At 42.7% G+C, this 18951-nt stretch overlaps 2 protein-coding genes across 2 annotated transcripts in view; one reads left to right on the top strand and one right to left on the bottom strand.

The window, feature by feature from the left end:
• The window catches only part of LOC306963050 (SLC35A4 upstream microprotein-like), a 112240-nt gene that overhangs the window by 72947 nt on the left and 20342 nt on the right, over positions 1 to 18951 (bottom strand). The gene's annotated exons all lie outside the window — the stretch shown is intronic.
• The window catches only part of LOC306963032 (bifunctional heparan sulfate N-deacetylase/N-sulfotransferase 1-like), a 46855-nt gene that overhangs the window by 26957 nt on the left and 947 nt on the right, over positions 1 to 18951 (top strand). The window contains exons 2-12 of the mRNA XM_079556466.1: positions 7504 to 8483; positions 10623 to 11105; positions 11802 to 11889; positions 13121 to 13275; positions 14433 to 14618; positions 15922 to 16050; positions 16218 to 16400; positions 17386 to 17482; positions 17622 to 17745; positions 18062 to 18236; positions 18701 to 18871. Of these exons, the coding sequence (XP_079412592.1) occupies positions 7953 to 8483; positions 10623 to 11105; positions 11802 to 11889; positions 13121 to 13275; positions 14433 to 14618; positions 15922 to 16050; positions 16218 to 16400; positions 17386 to 17482; positions 17622 to 17745; positions 18062 to 18236; positions 18701 to 18871 (2322 nt within the window). The 5' untranslated portion in view covers positions 7504 to 7952. The remainder of the gene's footprint in view (positions 1 to 7503; positions 8484 to 10622; positions 11106 to 11801; positions 11890 to 13120; positions 13276 to 14432; positions 14619 to 15921; positions 16051 to 16217; positions 16401 to 17385; positions 17483 to 17621; positions 17746 to 18061; positions 18237 to 18700; positions 18872 to 18951) is intronic.

Below are 18951 nucleotides of genomic sequence, written 5' to 3'. Positions count from 1 at the left end.
ACAGGAAAATTGAGGCGCTGAAAAATGATGATAATTCAACCGCCCGGTTTACGGCAGTAAAGCGGTCCGAAAGTCACTCGTGTGCTGAATTAGGAGGCAAAACGACATTTCCCTTTCCGAGTCCTCCGTCCTTCACGCGGTGGCACCAAATGAATTGATGAGACAGAGGGAGAGGATGTGTCGGTGTAAATGTTTGCGGCGAGATTGAAACTGCCTGCTTGTGCATTCAGATTGGCTGAGCGGTGGGAGGAGGAAGGAGAGGAGAGAGATGGCACCAGGCTCCTCAGTATTTCACAGCCTAAGCCTTGGCCTCAACAGCCACAGATAAAAATAGTCTTATTTGAAACGTTTATATTCTATTGACATGCACAATATTAAAAACACTGGAGAGACAATATGACTAATTAGGTTAGACACGATTATTATCAATGATGCATTCATTACTCTCATGTAGAGATTAAAGATTCTTTACAAACTGCTTGGCTCATGACCAGATCAGTGCTGCAAAAGGTGCGTGAACAGCGATCACAGATGTTTTTAATTTTTAGTTCTGACAAACATAAGCACATTTAGGCCCTTGACAATTCTGAGCTTTTACCGTATTTTTTATGATGCAAATATCTACAGATATTTGTTGCTATTACTCTTTTTTTGTATGATTGTATGAAACAAATTTTGTTCCAGGCAGGCTATTTCCTGTGATGGACTGCAGTTTCAAGACTGTGTATGTTAATGAACACACGAGACTCCTGCATGTAAGCACTCCACGTGGGATTCTAGCCATGGGCTAATTTCCATCCGCTGTCACTCTCAAACAAACTCATTCATCCTGGCCTATTGTAGATGTTTTTAATGGTAGAGGAAAACCAGAGCGCCCACAGGAAGCCTACAGACCAATGGCCGCTGGCCACTCTGCTTAGTGACGACAACACTAGAGGCCGCCATTGCTGTAGTACCTCCATATCGCAGCTAATCCCGCATTGGAATGCATTGCGCTTTAGACATATTAAAAACAACTTTAAAGCCTGGTTTCTAATTTTCTTAAACTTTCTACAGCTAGATATTCCTCCTGTGATAACGCTGGGATAGTTACAATTAAAAAAAAACAGGCTGTTTTTTGTTTTAAAAAATGTAGAAATCTCTTACTAATGGTGGTCGGACTGTTGGCATTGGAACAGCGCGGACAACCCGTAACGCAAGGGGCGAGTCTACAGTGAAGATCCCGCCTCTATGTCCTTTTTAGGAACATGCTTCGTCAGAGGTAAGGAGGGGAGTCTGTAAACCTGCCATGATTTCACCCGGGAACGTAGTCATTGTGGCAAACAGGGAGGAGTGAGGAGGAGATGTCTATTCTGCAGTCTTTGCTACAGACACATGTGGAGAACATGCAAACTCCACACAGAATGGACCCGTCCAGCCAGGAGTTCAAACCCGAGTCCTTCTTGCTGTGAAGCGCGAGCGTTAACCGCGGCACCAGTGTGTAGTTTACATCAACATGATGCGTAAGTGGTTTGACATAACAGAGCCACCTCTCTCCTGCCACTTCACTCAGTCCACTGCAGCCCGCCTGTATTGTGTCTCGTTTCTTAATCCCTTCAAGGCATCTCCAGCACCAACACAGCTAGCATAAGCACATTTCGTACTGTTTGCGGTGTTGAGATTAACAGGATTACCGATTAGGGATTATACTGGCGTCATTCTTACCCATTTAACCTTGACCCATTGCCCTGGTGAAAAAAAAAGTGTGTTCAATCTAGCCTTATTTTATGTTCAGTAACATACCTCTCAGGGGAGTAAGATCCAAGAAATCGTAGCTGTTTGTTTACTTTGTAGAGGTTTTAATGAATCTCTCGGGGCTATGTGTTGAGATTCAGACCAGTGTTGAGATTGACAACAATAGTCTTTGGTAGCCGTCCTATGTATAACCTCCTGTTTCTCTTCTGCTTTGTTACCGTGCGTCTGCCTTTGCGCACAGCGTAATTCAGCCGTTTCCATAGAGAGCGAGTGGTTGCCAGGCACACGACAGGTCATCGCTTATTTTGGTCTGTCCCTTGTTCCTTGATGTGAGGGGACAAAGCGAGGGGAGAGGGGGGCATTTAAAAGCATAGTTCATACTCTGTTCAAAGTAGAGGACAACATTAGATTGCAAAATTGTTTCTCGCTTTTGTTTTTTTCAGATTCTGGTTTGGTAGATGTGTTTGATACATAATTGGTTGAACTGATGAAAGCTTTGTGTAGAATGTAATGGTGATTATATTGATTGTTTGACATCTGTTTCAATTTGTTCACTGTGCACATTTTTGAACATGTCCAGCAGCATTTGAGATGAGACTGAAACAATTAAAGCTAGAACAAGAATCTCATGCATTTCCAGCCATGTTTTTAAAGATCTAAACTACAGGATTAGCAGTTTGTAAACATAATACTTTCCCATTAAATATGATTGGATGATAAGCAATTTTGTATTATACATCGTGGCGTGATGCAATGACACGTGTGACGGTCAGTTTTGATTTGCTGAGAAGTCTAATGACCTGGGGCAAAAACAGTTTGTTCTTTGAGCCTCGGCCTCTTTAAAAGTTTATTTGTCTAAGAGATCACCTACAGCTCGTGCAACTCGACTTGACAGTGTTAATGTTCCAAGTCCTATTCACACTTTGAAACAACCGTGACGCAGAGCAGGGGGATGAGGTGCAGAGGGGGTGCATGGGGGAGACATGTGAGAGTACATATGGTCCGCCGTGATGTTGTTTATCCAGAGAGTTGTTACAGCTGAGCACCAGGCTCCTCACCGTCTCTCATTAATCTAGCAGTGCGACTCTGGCCCGCTGCCCATCACATGCACAGGGAGCAGCTTAGAGTGACCACCCACCAGCCGACTGCGATGGTGTAGTAGCCAAAAATGTGGCTCAAATAATAATTGTGCTGTAAAACATATTACTGAACTGGAAGTCAAAAGTTGTAATCCAGGTAGTTTTCCATAACAGTGCAGGATGATTTTGGATGAGGAGTATCTAACTGTGGGACAAGCGTCTTGATTATTTAAGCAGTTTAGGTTAAAATTCAAGATACGGCAGAGAAGCATCTTCACGGTTGGATATTCAGGAATTCCATGTCCACGACCATCAGCAACAAGCAACGAAGGGGAAAACAAACTACATCACGAGTTGAATTGATGAATGTGTGTGTGTATGTGTCAATCATTTGGACTCCGTTGTTGCTCCTTTGAGAGCCATTGCTAAGGGAGTGGCTTCAAGTCAACACCCCGCTGACGCTGGTCCGGAAACTAATCCAGTGCAATTCATAACATGTTTGTAAACCCTAGGGAACATGCCAAGTCTCACACAGTCTTCGTGATCTGTTAAAGTATTAGCTGACCCCATTAAAATTGCAATTTCAATTTGATGGTGATTCATCTGGCATCCCTAATTCAAAATAGTGTTGGTTGAGAAGCACAGAAGCTTCTTCAAGTAAGTTTTACTACATATGTTAAAGTAATTGTATTGTTCCTTCAATTTGAAGTTGTATAAAAGTCATTTAAACAAAATGCAATATGTTGCTAAGGCTCTCTGTACCTCCTGTTATCATCTGCTTTTGTTTTCTCACCACTGGTCCTCAATTCTGTCATCACTCATTCAGCTGCAGTAAAAAATGATGGAAGAAAATATTTTAATTGATGTATTCTGATCCTGGAGATTGATTATGGCCCTAGGGGGGCATTTCTCTGTTCATTGCTCCCACCAGCTTGTGTTCCCTCGAGCTCTTAATGTGGTTGATGTCTTTTTCACCCCTCTCTCCCGTCTGCCATCGCGCCTTCAGTTGCACTTTTAGCCTGTGCATGTGCAGTTATACAGATATTTAGCTTCTTTTCCAATATGGAGAATGAAAGCTTGGCCGTGAGATCCACATTAGTCTTCATCTACTTCCCCTTTATGCATGACTTGAGGCACTGACACTTTTTGGCACTCCGCAACACTTTGGTCTCTTCGCACTTTTTGCCTTGCCTTAAAAAGAAACACATCTTGTGGCTTTTCTTCAGTTAAATCTTTATGTTGTCAAATTTGTCCTCTTTGCTTTTTAAATCTATTATTGGAGCAGACGGTGGTTGTATTTGGCTATTTTAAAGGAGCACGGGAACAGAGATACTTGCCAAATAACATGGGTGTGTTGACATTTGAGATCTGCTTTTCAGCCTATTCTTTATTACAGCTGGGTGTATTGTGTCTCGTGCATAGCAGCAGTAAGCCATTTTCTTTTGTTCGTGTCAAACTGCATGCACAATGGGCTCGTCCTCCAGCCAGGTACTCGTGATTGCGAACCAAGGTCAAGATGTGGAGCTGGATCCCAGGGGCTGTACCCCATCCCACCTTAGGGAATATCAGTAATGAGATCCACTGACAAATTGACCGCTTGTTATGTTCTTTTTTTTTTTTTTGGAAACTGAACAGATTTTCATAGTGTGGCTTAAAGGGATATTTCATTGGGTCTCATGTCCTAGTCATCCAGACTTTTTTTTTTTTTTCATTCAGGCAGTGCATATTTATTGTAACTAGTCTGCATTAAAAAACTCAACAACCAGGAAGCTGATGCTGCTCAGACAGAAGTTCTTTTAAATGCAAAATGGTTATATTTCAAAAATTATTCAGTCAACACAAACATTTATATCGGTAGTCTGGTGTTATAAGTGATTTGCCTCAGGTGCACTGTGCTTGGTATTAGGCACCATAGACATGCACTAGCCTAGCCCTAGCCGAGCATTAGCCTAGCACCACTAAACTCTTCAAATATAAGGACTGCATGAATTAATAATTAAAAAAAATCTCCAGAAATCAACAACACTCTGGATAACTAGGAAATGAGGCCCTCTGTCAAAAATCCTGAAATATCCCTTTAATGGCCTAGTGCCGGGGTAGGCAAAACCGTAAGATGATTTTGAGGATTACAAAAATCTATATCAAATGCCTGTTAAGCTACTCTAGAAATGTGAAAAATACTGCCAATTCCTTTAAAATTTCTTGGCAGAACACCCATTTAGGCCATATATCATTTACAACACTGGCATTTGTAGAAACTGCAAAGTGAAAAAGGATTGTCCATGTGCCAAACACTGTTCTGGCTCCAGCATTGTGAGATGAACTCCCATCTCGCAGAACAACAAAATGCAAACAAAATGCAAAACCATTTCGTTAAAGGAAAAGTAATGAATTAGAAAAGAAGGGCGAAACACACCAATACTTACTTTGTGTTCCTGATCTTATTTTTGTCCGTTCTCCTTATATTGTAACAGCATATACAGCTTTAGATGTTTATTGTGCTATAAAATGAACTTTGCCTGGATTAGTCTTGAGGGAGGGGTGGGGATGGGGCGTCTTGTGGCTAAACTGTGGATTTTCAGTCCCTATGCTCTGTTTATGTCTCACTACTTAATCTCCTGACTCAAGCCGTGTCAATAGTGTTATTAAGGCTCCACTGTGCCCTACTTACCGATAACATTGTCTCCCATTTTGAATAATCATCAACCGAAAATGGCTTCGAAATAGCCGTTATCTTGGCTAAAACACGCACCGGTCAGAATATATTGCCGTCATCAATAAAGTCCGATGTTTTTACGTGTCTCTCTAAATGGGGCAGTGCATGCAGATTCCCACACGTTTTGCCCGCACTGATTTACACCGCACTAAATTATGCAGCACTGATTTGCATTACATGAGGAAAAACACTTTAAAATGTGTGAGCAATAAACTTTTAACACCCCCGTTATGTGTTTCAAGGAATGAGTTTGAGCTGAACCGCAAACATAGAAATGGATGGTGGCGTTTTTTTTTTTTTTCGGCGACAGAAATCCTCCGCAGGTATCTCTTCTTCATCTTCTCCCACTTCCTGCGGCTAATCATGCACTGCTATGCCGTAGCACGCACCCTTGCTCCTTTAGGAACAAACAAACAAAGGTATTAAAGGGGGTCAATCGCAATCTTCAAGCTACAAGCCCCATTGTCTGAGCCTGCTTTTTTGTGATAGTTTCAGTCAACGCCTACTCCTTTTTCACAGCCTCTCCGTGCATCGCTGTGAAGAGAGAAACTTGGACACCGAGAGTGAAGGACTCTGATCTGTTCTTTTGCACTTGCAGAAATGCACACGTCCCGTTAAGCTTAGCTGCAGGCAACAGGACTGCCAAAGTGTAGACCTTGATTACATTGAGGGGAAACTATAGCAGAGAAGAAAGTCAACGCAGTTCATTCAAAACTGTTTCCATTTCCCTTCTTTGAACACTCTTAATACTGCTACTACATCATTACTGTTGCCATTGCCATTATTGCTATACATTTTAATTGTATTACTTGTGCAAGTTCTTTTACTGTTACCTTTTACAAGTACTTGTGTAAAAGTCTCTTCTGGGATAAGAAACGTCACTTTTCATTATCAGGTATGTGCCTCATAAACAGATTACTCGTATAGAATATAAACTAATCTATGAAATTATCTAAAGTTTTGCCGCCTTCAGGCCTCGCTGTCAGAAATCAATGATGTATTGAGCAGAAGATGAATGCGGGTTGTGGCAGGTACCGCTGTAATGAGAGCGCCGCGGCTTTTGTATTTTTAATGTATCCCACCTTTAATTAAAACTCAAATTATCGTGCTCCTTATAAACCCATTGGTGGCATTATCATATTCATTTTACGTCTAGTTTGAGCCAAGTCCTAATGGCCTTTGTGGACAGTGTTTAATGCTTTTGGGTGAAGATGGTTGTGGCTTTATAACCCACTGTGGAGGGATTTATAAGCGGGGTGAGCGCGCACCTCAATAGACCTGTGTTTTAATGGACTGAGCATGCAAAGGTAATGATGGTCTGTCACATCTCTGCTGGGTCTCTAAATGGAAGAATTATGTTTTAGTGAGGGGACAAGTTCACACTGTCCTGAGTCGCACAATTTGTACCTTAACTCTCGCTTGATGGATATTGACTAAAGGTTGGCTGATTGTGAGGTTTGTGAAGGTAGAATTCTGAAAGTCTTGGGTGCTTTTGTTCTGTCAGTGTCAACTCTGCTACGTTTGAGATTTACCCATCGGCCTTCTTCCCCTACTTTGTGCACTCTCATTTCGGTCTAGGCTGGTGTAGATTTGAAGGCGATAGAAGGCGAGCGTCCCCGCGGGTGATGGCTTCATTTGGAGCAGTCACACTCTCACTGCATTGAAAGGAAGATTGGCTCTCCTCGAGGCTTTGTTGTCACTGCCACTCTCCTCATTGATTACGTGGAGGTTCGGTGCACGAGTTACATGTGTGGACATACAGGGCCGGCCGGGTGCATAGTATATATGTGTGTGGGGGTGCTGGCAAGTTTTACTGTGGAGGTGAATAACGAGTTTGGAGAGAAGTTTTTCGTATTGGCACAGGGCAGACATGTATCACCCACACACAGCAGAGCCCACGCAACTAAACTGTTTATTTCTATTGCAGTCCAGTGTTATTTTTCATTGTAACACAGTTTTTCTCTGTCTTTCCAGGTCAAGACGCAGTCCTGTGGGAATCATCGTGCTGCAATGACCTGTGTGGCCTTTCTTTCCTCAAGAGATCATCCTCCAATCAAAACTACGAGCTGGGATCCAGTCAGGACATGGTTGGCAGGTTCACATGACGGACAGGTGATGGAGTCTTCCATCATCTCTCTCCACTGACGCGTCCCAGTGCTGCCTCACAGGCGTCAGTGTGCACCGGTGCTGCAGGCCCCCCATCTCTCTGCCATGGTGACATAAGCACTGCTGCAGCATGAGGGAGAGCCATCGTGAGACCGTTTCTTTTCTTTCTCCAGTCGCTGCTGCGGCTGCTACCTTCGTGTGTGTTGTATTTTTCTCCACCCTGAGACTGAATCATTTGTAAATAGTCCCTGTAGACATTCGTTAAGGGCGCCCCGAGGCGTTTGCCTGGCTGGCGGGGCAGTGCGGCCCGAGAGACGATGCTGGGATGCGTGAGCCGTGTCCGTCGGCTGGTGCGTCTCCTCCCCCTGCAGACCTCCCTGCTCCTGCTCTTCCTCTTCTGCACCATCAGCGTCTTCATCTCGGCCTACTTCCTGTATGGCGTCAAGCGGGAGCTGGAGCCTTCGGGAGGGGGTGTGTCCGGGTCAGAGGGGGCGTCAGCCGACTCGGACGACCTCAGGGTTACTCCCTCACGGCTGTTACCAATACGTCCTGGAGCAGATCCCACTGGAGCAAGGACAGACCCCGTTGTCCTGGTGTTTGTGGAGAGCCAGTATTCTCAGTTGGGTCAGGAAATTGTGGCCATTTTGGAGTCGGGCCGTTTTCGCTATAGGACAGAAATATCTCCGGGCAAAGGGGACATGCCCACACTAACGGACAAGGAGCGAGGGCGATTCACACTGGTCATTTATGAAAACATCCTGAAGTACGTGAACCTGGACGCGTGGAACCGAGAGCTACTGGACAAATACTGTGTGGAGTACGGTGTGGGCATCATCGGCTTCTTCAAGGTGAGACTCTGTCCTCTCACACCTCCTGCCCTGTCCATCTGTCGGCTGTCTCTCAGGAGATGAGACTCAAAGGTTGGAAAGACCTGTCTGCACCAACAACACTCGGCCTCTTTGCAGTTCTCCCGCTCTATTCACCTCTCGTATTTTTCCTGATATCTGCTGCAATCCACTCCTCTTTCATTCTTTTATTTTCTTTGTTTTACTTCTGGCTATTCACTCTTCAGCTTCTTTTACGAATTCTAGCTCTCCTCCTTTCTCTCACAGTAATCCCTGAGCTGAGTCTGTTTGCCGAAGGCCAGTTTTCAGGTCTTATGGTTTTAATCACCATCTCTGAGCCGCAGAAAGACTATTGTAGATCCATAGTGGAGGCACAGAAGGTGGTGCAGCATAGGTGAAGGTTGGGAGAGCCCAGTGGGATTTACTGTCTATTGGGAAGTAAACAGCGCCGAGGTGTGCATTTCAATGAGACAAACACACATGTGTTCTGGGTAAACAGAGAGGCACTGATCCACACACATGACGCTGAATATTAGTCATCAGTCATTTACGTAACACTCTGACATCTTTATTATAATCATTTGCTTTGTTATTGCTCTTGACTTAAGTAAATCCTGAAAACATGTAGAGCCACATTTTATATTAACACGATTAGTCTCATGGAATAAAACATTAACTTCATTGTGTCATTTTGAAAGATGTTGATCATTTAGCAATCGCTTACATAATGCAGTGACATTTATGAAGCATTATTTGTTCACATTTTTATTGATTAGTGGTTCTCAAACTGTGTTACTTATTTTAGTTGCACCCATATGTTTAAACCCGTAAGGACTGTTATTCAACCGTGTTTGTTTTTTGTTTTGTTTTTAAGAAAAAACAACATAGCTAGGGGTACATATTACTAACCTGGCTAACGCCATGCTGCTGTGTGCGCTCGAATTATTTCGAACTGCAAAACAGCCTGGGGACCATGGCCCAAATTTTCCGGTGGATTTGGGAACCAATCACAGAGCGAGAAGGGACGGCATCTAGCCCCTTTAACTAGACACAGGAAGTGTTTCTCATACGACCTCTATTTTCAAAGGATCAGCGATGGTTAGTAAAGCTGAGTACTCTGTAGGTTGAGTTTTATCAATGTATTACCAATTGCTTAACCTTTTAACCCCCACATGAACACATTTTATCTAGTTTGGCTTAGCTTAGCTTAGCTTTTAGATTTGGGTAATCTAAAAGCGACAAAACGCCACAAAAATGAGATGAAAAAAATGATTTCAAAAAATGACCACAAAGCGTCCAAAATGTGCTGGAAAAGCAACAATAACACATGACTAAAGAGTGATGAAAAAGCAACAAGAAATCTGCAAGAAAGCCACAAAAGAAAAACAAAAAGGTGTCAAAAATGCAATGAAAAAGTGACCAAAACATGACCCAAAAAAACAAGGAAAACACGACAAAAATGTGGCAGCAATGCTACAAAAAGGTTAGGAAGCTTTTAGATTTGGGTAAAGCCGAACCGGAGAAAATGCACCCGGTTAAGTCGGAGAGTAAGCGGTTAAAGCCACACTGTGGATGTGTTTGTTGGTGAAAAATATAAGTACCGTGTTTCATTTGCTCGGGACGTCACCAGCTCGTATCCATGGAGATTTAGATTGTAATACCAACTGTTCTCACATACAAAAAGCGACTTCTTCAATTAAATGTGTCAATTGAAAAGTTATAAAAGCTGAACTGCGTTGTGATAAACCTGTGTATAAATTTGCAGCAATTAAATTACCTCCATAGTTTACCGTCAGCACTTGGGAGTAAAATGACTCAAAAAGTTTGTAATGAACATCTAAACACAGATGGTGGTGATCAGATGTGCGCAGACCACAGAGTTGATGAAATATTAAGTACAGTAGTGTGTGGCAGAGATGTGACAGAATCAGAGAGCAACGACTTCTGAGGGGAGTTTTTAATGAATCATAAGCCCCTTTAGAGTTGAATGCTAAAGGACACTGCAGGAGGTTATCATTGGACTGCAGTCTGTAGCAGGTATAAGCTGCCTATGCCTTTCACTCGATTTTACTGAGGAATTATATTGATTTCACTTGTGTCTCCATCATTCTAGTGTATGATTACTCTCTCTGTTTTGACCAGGCCAATGAAAACAGTCTGCTCAGTGCCCAGCTCAAAGGCTTCCCGCTCTTCCTCCACTCCAACTTGGGCCTGAAAGACTGCTCCGTGAACCCTAAGTCCCCTCTGCTGTTCATCACCCGCTCGGGGCAGCCTTTGCCAGGACCTCTTCCCGGGGACGACTGGACCGTGTTCCAGTCCAACCACTCCACGTACGAGCCCGTGCTGCTGGCCAAGACCCAGTCGGCGGACAGCGTGGCCTCCATCGGGCAGAACGCGGCCCTGCTCCCCTCCGTGGTGCAGGACCTGGGGCTCCACGACGGCATCCAAAGAGTTCTGTTTGGAAACAACCTGGCGTTTTGGTTGCACAAGCTGGTGTTTGTGGACGCTGTGGCCTTTCTGACGGGGAAGAGACTGTCGCTGTCCCTGGACCGCTACCTGCTGGTGGATATAGATGACATCTTTGTCGGGAAGGAAGGAACCCGCATGAAGGTGCCAGATGTCAAGGTGGGTTGAACATGAACTACCCTTGGTAACTTCGACTTTTTTTTTTTTTTTTTTTTTTTTACCTTTTCTAAAATCTAAGGTCAGACTCCCACATATTGTCTGCTCCCCTCCGCCAGTCATCTAGAACCCCTTTTCCCCCCTCTCCTCCCATTGAATGCACTTGTCCCAGTAGGCCGCTCAAAGCTGACAGGCCCCACTGCTCGCACTGTCACAGAAGCTCCACAGCAATGAATATTTCAGGGGCCCAGAGACATACAAAGAATGTTGAAAAGCTCCCGCTCGCGTCCCCTCAGAGCACAGCAGACCCCTCGCATGTTGGAGGGCTGAGGCTGTAGCGAAAGTTTGTGGTTGCGGCTTCAAGGCCCACTCCCTGGCAGCTCAACAGCAAGCTTTTAGAAATGAATCAGAACCTGACAAGATGGAGTGAGTGAAGGAGGGGAAGAGGGTGTGAGGGCTGGGAGTATGGAGATCAAATGAAACAAACACTCGAATCAGAAGAGAGCTTCGTATCAAACAGAATCAAGTAGAGGGTCGTGCAACTGGGAGAGGATTTGTGTTTACTGAAGAAACTTGCTGAATGAAATATGTATGTGTTGATATCCAAGCGCCAAAGTTCTTCATTAATGCACTCTTGAGTATTTTCTTTTCTTTGTCTCGACTGATGTTTTTTTTTTTCTCTCTCTCTCACTTTCTCAGGCCTTGTTGGAAACCCAGAGGGAGCTGCGCACCCATGTCCCCAACTTCACGTTCAATCTGGGCTTCTCAGGGAAGTTCTTCCACGCTGGTGAGGATTGATAATGGTCTCCTAATAACTCTTCTGTGATAGCTCAGTGCACCGTCCTTTCGTCCCATTCTTCGCAAGGAGAATTGGCCTTGACTCATTTCCACCATTCTTCATCACCGGCCACATTTCACCTTTGACTCTGCTCTGTCACTGTCCACAGCTTTATCACAGTCATTTCCTCTAAGGTGCCACCTCTCCCCTGGGGCTGAACACTTTAGGGAAAACGGTCTAATTATTATTATTATTATTATTATTATTATTTATATATTTTTTAATCAAGGTTCAGGTTACAATGTGCATTATAAACCTGTCCCGGGGCAGTAACAATCAGACTGTTTTTATTGCAATAACAAGACTGCTTTCTACAACCAATGTACAAACTCTGACCAAGTAATCTTTATGGGGTGGTTGTTGTAAACCATTAAAATAAAATAAGATAAATAAAATGCTAAACTAAGATAAGAACCACCTTTCAAAAAGTTATTTGCACTAAGACGCCATGGAGACGGGATATTTTGTTTATGAAGGATATTTTACTAATACAGTAACTGCAGCCTGTGCGATTTTGGTGTTGATGCTTTTTACTTTTTTTTATTGTTGTTGTTATTGTTGTTGTTATTGTTGTTGTTGAGCACTTATTTCCAGTTCAGCTTTACCCAAATCTAACAGCTTCTTGACTGGAGCTTACAGCCTCTAGGCCAGTGCAACGCCTCATTTGAAAGCTAAGACCTACAAAACTGATCCTGTTTTTGTCACATTTTTGTCATGTTTTCGTTGTTTTTGTTGCTTTCTTCATTGTTTTTTGTCTTGGTTTTTTACGCTTTTTTGTCGTGCTTTCCTCACGTTTTTTCCACTTTGTTCGTGTTTTTGTCGCTTTTTTATTGTGTTATTGTTGTTGATTTTCCCGCACGTTTTCACTTTTTTCGTCTCTTTTTTGTTGTATTGTCGCCTTCATTTTTGCCACAATTTAGATGCTTTGTCCGTGAAGCTTTTAGATTTGGGTAATGCCAAACTGGAGAAAATGTGCTCGGTGTAGGTGGGGGTTAAGAGGTTAAAATGGCTCTGTGCACTCAGTCTTTACTTTAAAACATAACGCACTAATCTTATTGCAACTGTAATACATGTCAGAAAAATCACAAGTTCTTTTACAGGCCTCATTCAAGTTGCACTTTGGTTCTGATTATGCTTAGTCTTCCCTGCTCTGACCGCTCTCCTGTGTCTGTGATCCCAGGCTCTGATGATGAGGATCTGGGAGACGACCTGCTGCTGTCGTTTGTGAAGGAGTTCTGGTGGTTTCCCCACATGTGGAGTCACATGCAGCCCCATCTCTTCCACAATCAGTCTGTTCTGGCCGAACAGATGCTGCTCAACAAGAAATTTGCCATGGTGAGTCACGGGGTTAGAGGTCAGAGTCGAGCCACCTACGCAGTGCCTGTGAGAACGGCACAAAATCTGTGGCCTAATAAACAACGCACTTGAATTGGTAATGAACTACAGAAAAATAATGCAGCCGGAACGAGTGAAGAACTCTTTCCTTTAAACTGCTCTTTAATATTTTCTTTAGAATGTGGTTGAAATGTATATACAGTATGATTGCAGATTTTATTGAAATGCTACTTGTTGCAAATGGCACTCTACAACTTTATTTCCTGTTACTGCTCAAAACAGCAACTTTGGGAGACTTTATATTTAGTAAATGGAGAACTGGTCTATTCTTAAACAGTTTCGCAATGTTTTAAAACTCTGAAGAACGGTTCTCAACAAAAATCGTGTTGGAAATAAAGGAAGCTGGTGAGGAGAAAAGGTTAAAGTAGCGCTAAAGACCAAGCTCAGCCTACATTTGAACTTTGAAATGGCCGCCGATGTGGGTCGGCTCGGCGGTCCGTGGGGGGAAGTGCTTATGCTTAATACCTGCTGCTTTGTGGATGTAATACAGAAAACCTACACTTCCGCTTCCTCCTTTGCTGATCGTGATCGGGAAATGATCCGCTAATCAGATCACCGTGTGCTCATGACGTGAACCTCTTTTACATAAACTGCCCCCATACGAAAATCCAAACTATATTTACTTTTTTAGCCATGAGGGGGCAGTACACACACGGTTTTCAAAAGTTTTGGACTAAATAAGTGCAAAATACACTTGTTTATTCTATAATGACACAGTAGGAAGTGGGAACAGCAGATAGCAGGGCCCCAAACTTTGGAACGCTCTTCCTACCCACATTAGGTTGATGCTTTTAAGTCTGGGTTAAAAACACACTTTTATTCACTGGCATTTAACTCGGCATAGGGATTTTTATGTTTATTCTTTATTGTATGATATTTATTTGTAATTGGTTCAAATTTGTGCTCTGTGCAACACTTTGGAGACTTTGTGGGTACAAATAAAGATAGATTGGATTTGATAATACTCTAAAATCATCAGATATACAGTTCATGAGCAGTTTGATCTTTAGAGTACTTTAGAGTAATATATTCATACACAAATAGTTCATCTTGAATCCTCGGACCTCGTGATGCTGACACTGTTCTCGTGTTCACAGGAGCATGGGATCCCAACAAACATGGGTTACGCTGTGGCCCCGCATCACTCTGGCGTGTACCCCGTGCACATGCAGCTGTACGACGCCTGGAAGAAGGTCTGGGGCATCAAAGTGACCAGCACCGAGGAGTACCCCCACCTGAAACCTGCACGCTTCAGACGGGGCTTCATCCACAGCGGCATCAGTGTAAGACGACCATTACGTTATACATTTATTATATGTTTTGAAATAATAAACACTCTATACGCTATAGACCCAGGATGATAGGAAACTTTCCAATTCTTTTTTTTCTTTTTTTTTTTAAATGCTAATACTATACTATAAATAATTAATTAGCCATAGGAAATAAGGCCATTTTTGATACATGATTTGTTTTAATTATATCAATATACTAATTAACAACACTGTAAAAGACGAGGTATGCTGCTAAAAATTTTGAATGACCTAAATATTAATTCTCTTTAGTCTCAAAATGCAACAAATGAAGGACTGTGATGGGCAAAAACGAGATGTGCTTGATCCAATCAGCAGCAAATCTTTTGCTCTTCCTAAACAATTCACACGGGCCTTTTCAGATTTTTATTACTGTGCTAATGTTGTTTGCTCTGTGATATCAATCTGGTTCTATCCATTCATTATAGCAAATATGTCGTTTTCAATGCACATAAGGATCTTTAATCGAGCTATTTACATCCAGCAGCACAAGTATATTATAGCGATCACCATCGTTTGTCTAGTTTGTGCCGATGTATCCATAGAGACATAAGGAACAATGGTAACGGGCAATAGAGTTGGAGATAAAGCCTTAAGTAAACATGTCTTACATGACCGGCGATCTCACAGCACAATGGAGACTGACAGGGCTCACAGCCGAGCGTCGAGTGTCCGCAAACAACCAGTCGCTCAAATGTCAACAGAAAAAGCCGGACCTGCACTGGCTACACGACACCGGCGGCTACAGAATAATAATATAAGCGCAAAATGAAATGGATTTCCTTTAAAAGGCTTAAAGAAAAAGGGGAAATCTTATCTGTTTCTCACCACGGATGACCTTCAGTGCTGATAGCAAACAACTGCAGCCCCAGTCCTCTCCCTTTGTTGTGTTGGCATTCAGGCCGGTCTGTGTGGTCTCAGAGCTCCGGCCCCGTCCTTGAGATAGCACGGCTTGAATGGACAGTCTCCACTGCTTACTGATGATTGATATTCAGTTCCCCAGACACTCCAAACTGTAAACGCATTTCCATGAATTTCCATATAGACTCAGAGTGAATAAAAGGTTTGCTTTGCCTAGATGAGCTGCATAATATGAACGTTATTGAAAGCAAACAATGTGTGGGGTAACTGCCGGGAGTACTGACAGCTCCGCTCGTCTCTCGGTGGAGGGTGGCTGTTTATTTGCTGGAATTCATTTGTCTGGGGCCTCTTTGTGTCTGCGTGTGATATTTTTTTCCCCTTTTTCATTGCCCTCTCTTGTTTGGTGATATCACAGGTGCTTCCCAGACAGACGTGCGGTCTTTTCACACACACCATTTTCTATAAAGACTACCCCGGCAGCCCCAACGAGCTGGACAAACTCATTAACGGAGGAGAGCTCTTTCAGACAGTTCTGCTCAACCCTGTGAGTCACTTTTTTTTCTTTGCAGTCGAAAAGTTGTTCAAGTTCAAAATGGACAGAAGATTTTTATGATAAAGTAAATAATTAAACAAAAGGTTCCCTGATGCACCTTTTAAAGTGTGCTCCCCCATATCTTACACATGTTAATATAATGTACTATGCTTTCACAGATAAGTATATTTATGACCCACTTGTCAAACTATGGGAACGACCGCCTCGGCCTCTACACCTTTAAAAGCCTTGTGATGTTTGTGAAGACATGGACCAACCTGAAGATGCAAACTCTTCCACCCATTCAGCTGGCTCAGAAATACTTCAGCCTGTTCCCCTCGGAAAGAGACCCCCTCTGGCAGGTCAGTGCAAGGTTCAGTCCCAGCTGTAAGCTTACTGTTGTCGTGCTCCTGAGCAAAGCACTTCCTTGCTTTTTCTGTCAGTCTCTCCCAGTGATTAATGGATAGTGAAGTGCTTTGAGAATCTTGGCACGACAATATAGAAGCTTGTGAGGCAATATTATATCATCTCATTTGATTTGATTCAAGTTAAAACTGATAAAAAGCTTCTGCGCTCTCCATTTTCCAGTCTTCTGTCTTGTATTATAAATTCTCATGTGAATTAATTTGGATGTGATTAGTTCTTAACCTCTTAACCCTCACCATAACCAAGTGCATTATCTCCAGTTTAGCTTCAACCACATCTACAAAACTCATCTAAACAAATCACTTTGTTTGTGATGTCGGCTTTTTCCTCAGGTTTTTGTCGCTCTTTTGTTGCATTTTCATCCTTGATTTTGTCTCATTTTTGTTGCTATTTTATGGCTTTTTTTTACTCTTCAGTTGCTCTTTTTCAGCTTTTTTTGTTTTTGTCACACATTTTTGTCACTTTTTCATCACCTTTTTTTTTTCTTCTTTTTTTCAAGATCTTTAGATTTGGGTAAAGCCAAACTGGAGAAAATGTGCTCAGTTCAGGTGGGGAATAAGAGGTTAAACAGTGGGTTTAAAGCTGCACTATTTATGTATGTGCCATTCAGATATATTAAATTTCAGTAACGGTAAGGAAATTATTTATATTTTTCCTTTGGGAAAGATCATATTTCTTGTTGGTAAACTAAAGTAATCTAAAGTTAATGCCTACCCCATTCCCTGTGTGGACAAAAGGCCGCTCATTTAATCGATGCAGCAGGAAGATGATGATGCACTTTTGTAGATTGAATGTTCAAACATTTGAGGCTGTTCCTTTACCTCTTAAAAAAGTCACTGCTGCAGCACTGTCCTGTTTATAGATGTTCTGTGTTGTTTACTGCCGAATAAACAAGGGATTGTTTATCTTTTGTGGCTACAGGATCCTTGTGAGGACAAAAGGCACAAGGACATCTGGTCCAAAGAGAAAACATGTGACCGCTTTCCCAAACTGCTCGTCATCGGACCTCAGAAGACAGGTCAGACACGGTCCATCTGCTCCCCCTACAGGGCAAAACAATAAATCAACTTCCCTGTCACTTTGGTTCATGTCATTTCTGTGTCAGACTTGAGTGACAGTATATTAACTATATTATCTGTCTGTCTATGTCAATACAGGAACAACAGCACTGTACTTGTTTCTTGGCATGCACCCCGATCTCACAAGTAACTACCCCAGCAAAGAAACCTTTGAGGAGATCCAGTTCTTCAATGGGCACAACTATCACAGAGGCATTGACTGGTAAGCTAAGATTAACCAAACAAATCACATTCCTCTCCTGAAGCATCCTCTTGATTATACATTAAGTTTATATAAAAGGCATCGTTCTAGCACTTCCCAAAGCATCCTCCAAAGCTAGTGGGATTTCTAAATTGAGCCGGCATGTTTTTCAGCAGGAAGATATTACCAGAGTGGTTCTATTTACTTGTCTTCTCGTTGTATGCATATTGCCAAATAGCATGACATTAGTAAACACCCACACAACAGGCAGTTTAATTCGTATCAAATGAAACATCTCAAGGCTCGTGTAACACTTTGTAATGACGCTGCTTCTCAGGTATATGGAGTACTTCCCGCTTCCCTCCAACACCAGCTCTGACTACTATTTCGAGAAGAGTGCCAACTACTTTGACTCTGAAGTGGCTGCGCAGAGGGCTGCGGCGCTGCTGCCCAAAGCCAAGATCATCACGATCCTCATCAATCCGGCCGACCGAGCGTACTCCTGGTATCAGGTCTGTCTGAGTCACATTGAACAAAATAACCTGCTGCGCATTCACTCCTCTGGTGTAAGATTTTACACCACCCACCAGCCGTATTTCTGAATTAGTCGCTCACATATATTTGTGTCGCCTGCTGGTAAATGGCCACAATTCAAGAATAAAATCACACTTTTTCCCCTGTTTTAAAAATATTTTGAGAAACTTTCAAGTTCAGACTTTCACGTTCTCTACAATGGATCTGCTTCACTGAAGTTTTATCAATGTGAAATAAATGTATCCATGATTATGTAGAGCATTGTGTACATTATAAAAAAAAAATGTAAAAACAGCATTGCACACTCATAGCCGATGTCAAATACGTTTCGGCATAGCCTTCTTCAGATCATTTCTTTTCTTTTTGGAACAACCGTGTAGTACATTGTACCATAGTAATGTGCAGTTGTGTAGATGCTCATAAATGTTTCTCTCTGCTGTAGCACCAAAGAGCACATGACGACCCAGTTGCACTGAAATACTCCTTTCATGAAGTCATCACTGCGGGCCACGATGCTCCCATTAGACTGAGGGTCCTGCAGAACCGCTGCCTTGTCCCGGGATGGTACGCTGTGCACATGGAGCGCTGGCTCAACTACTACCACTCCAGTCAGGTACGTTCAAAATGTCTCACAACATTAATAATACTGATAGCAATGAGTTAAGGAAGTCATTTGCTTTGGGTTTTAAATGG

This window comes from Gobius niger, assembly GCF_951799975.1.
Source record: "Gobius niger genome assembly, chromosome: 5".
In the NCBI taxonomy this organism is placed as follows: domain Eukaryota; kingdom Metazoa; phylum Chordata; class Actinopteri; order Gobiiformes; family Gobiidae; genus Gobius; species Gobius niger.
Note: the sequence above shows the minus strand (reverse complement) of the source record. Positions and strands in the feature narration are given on the sequence as shown.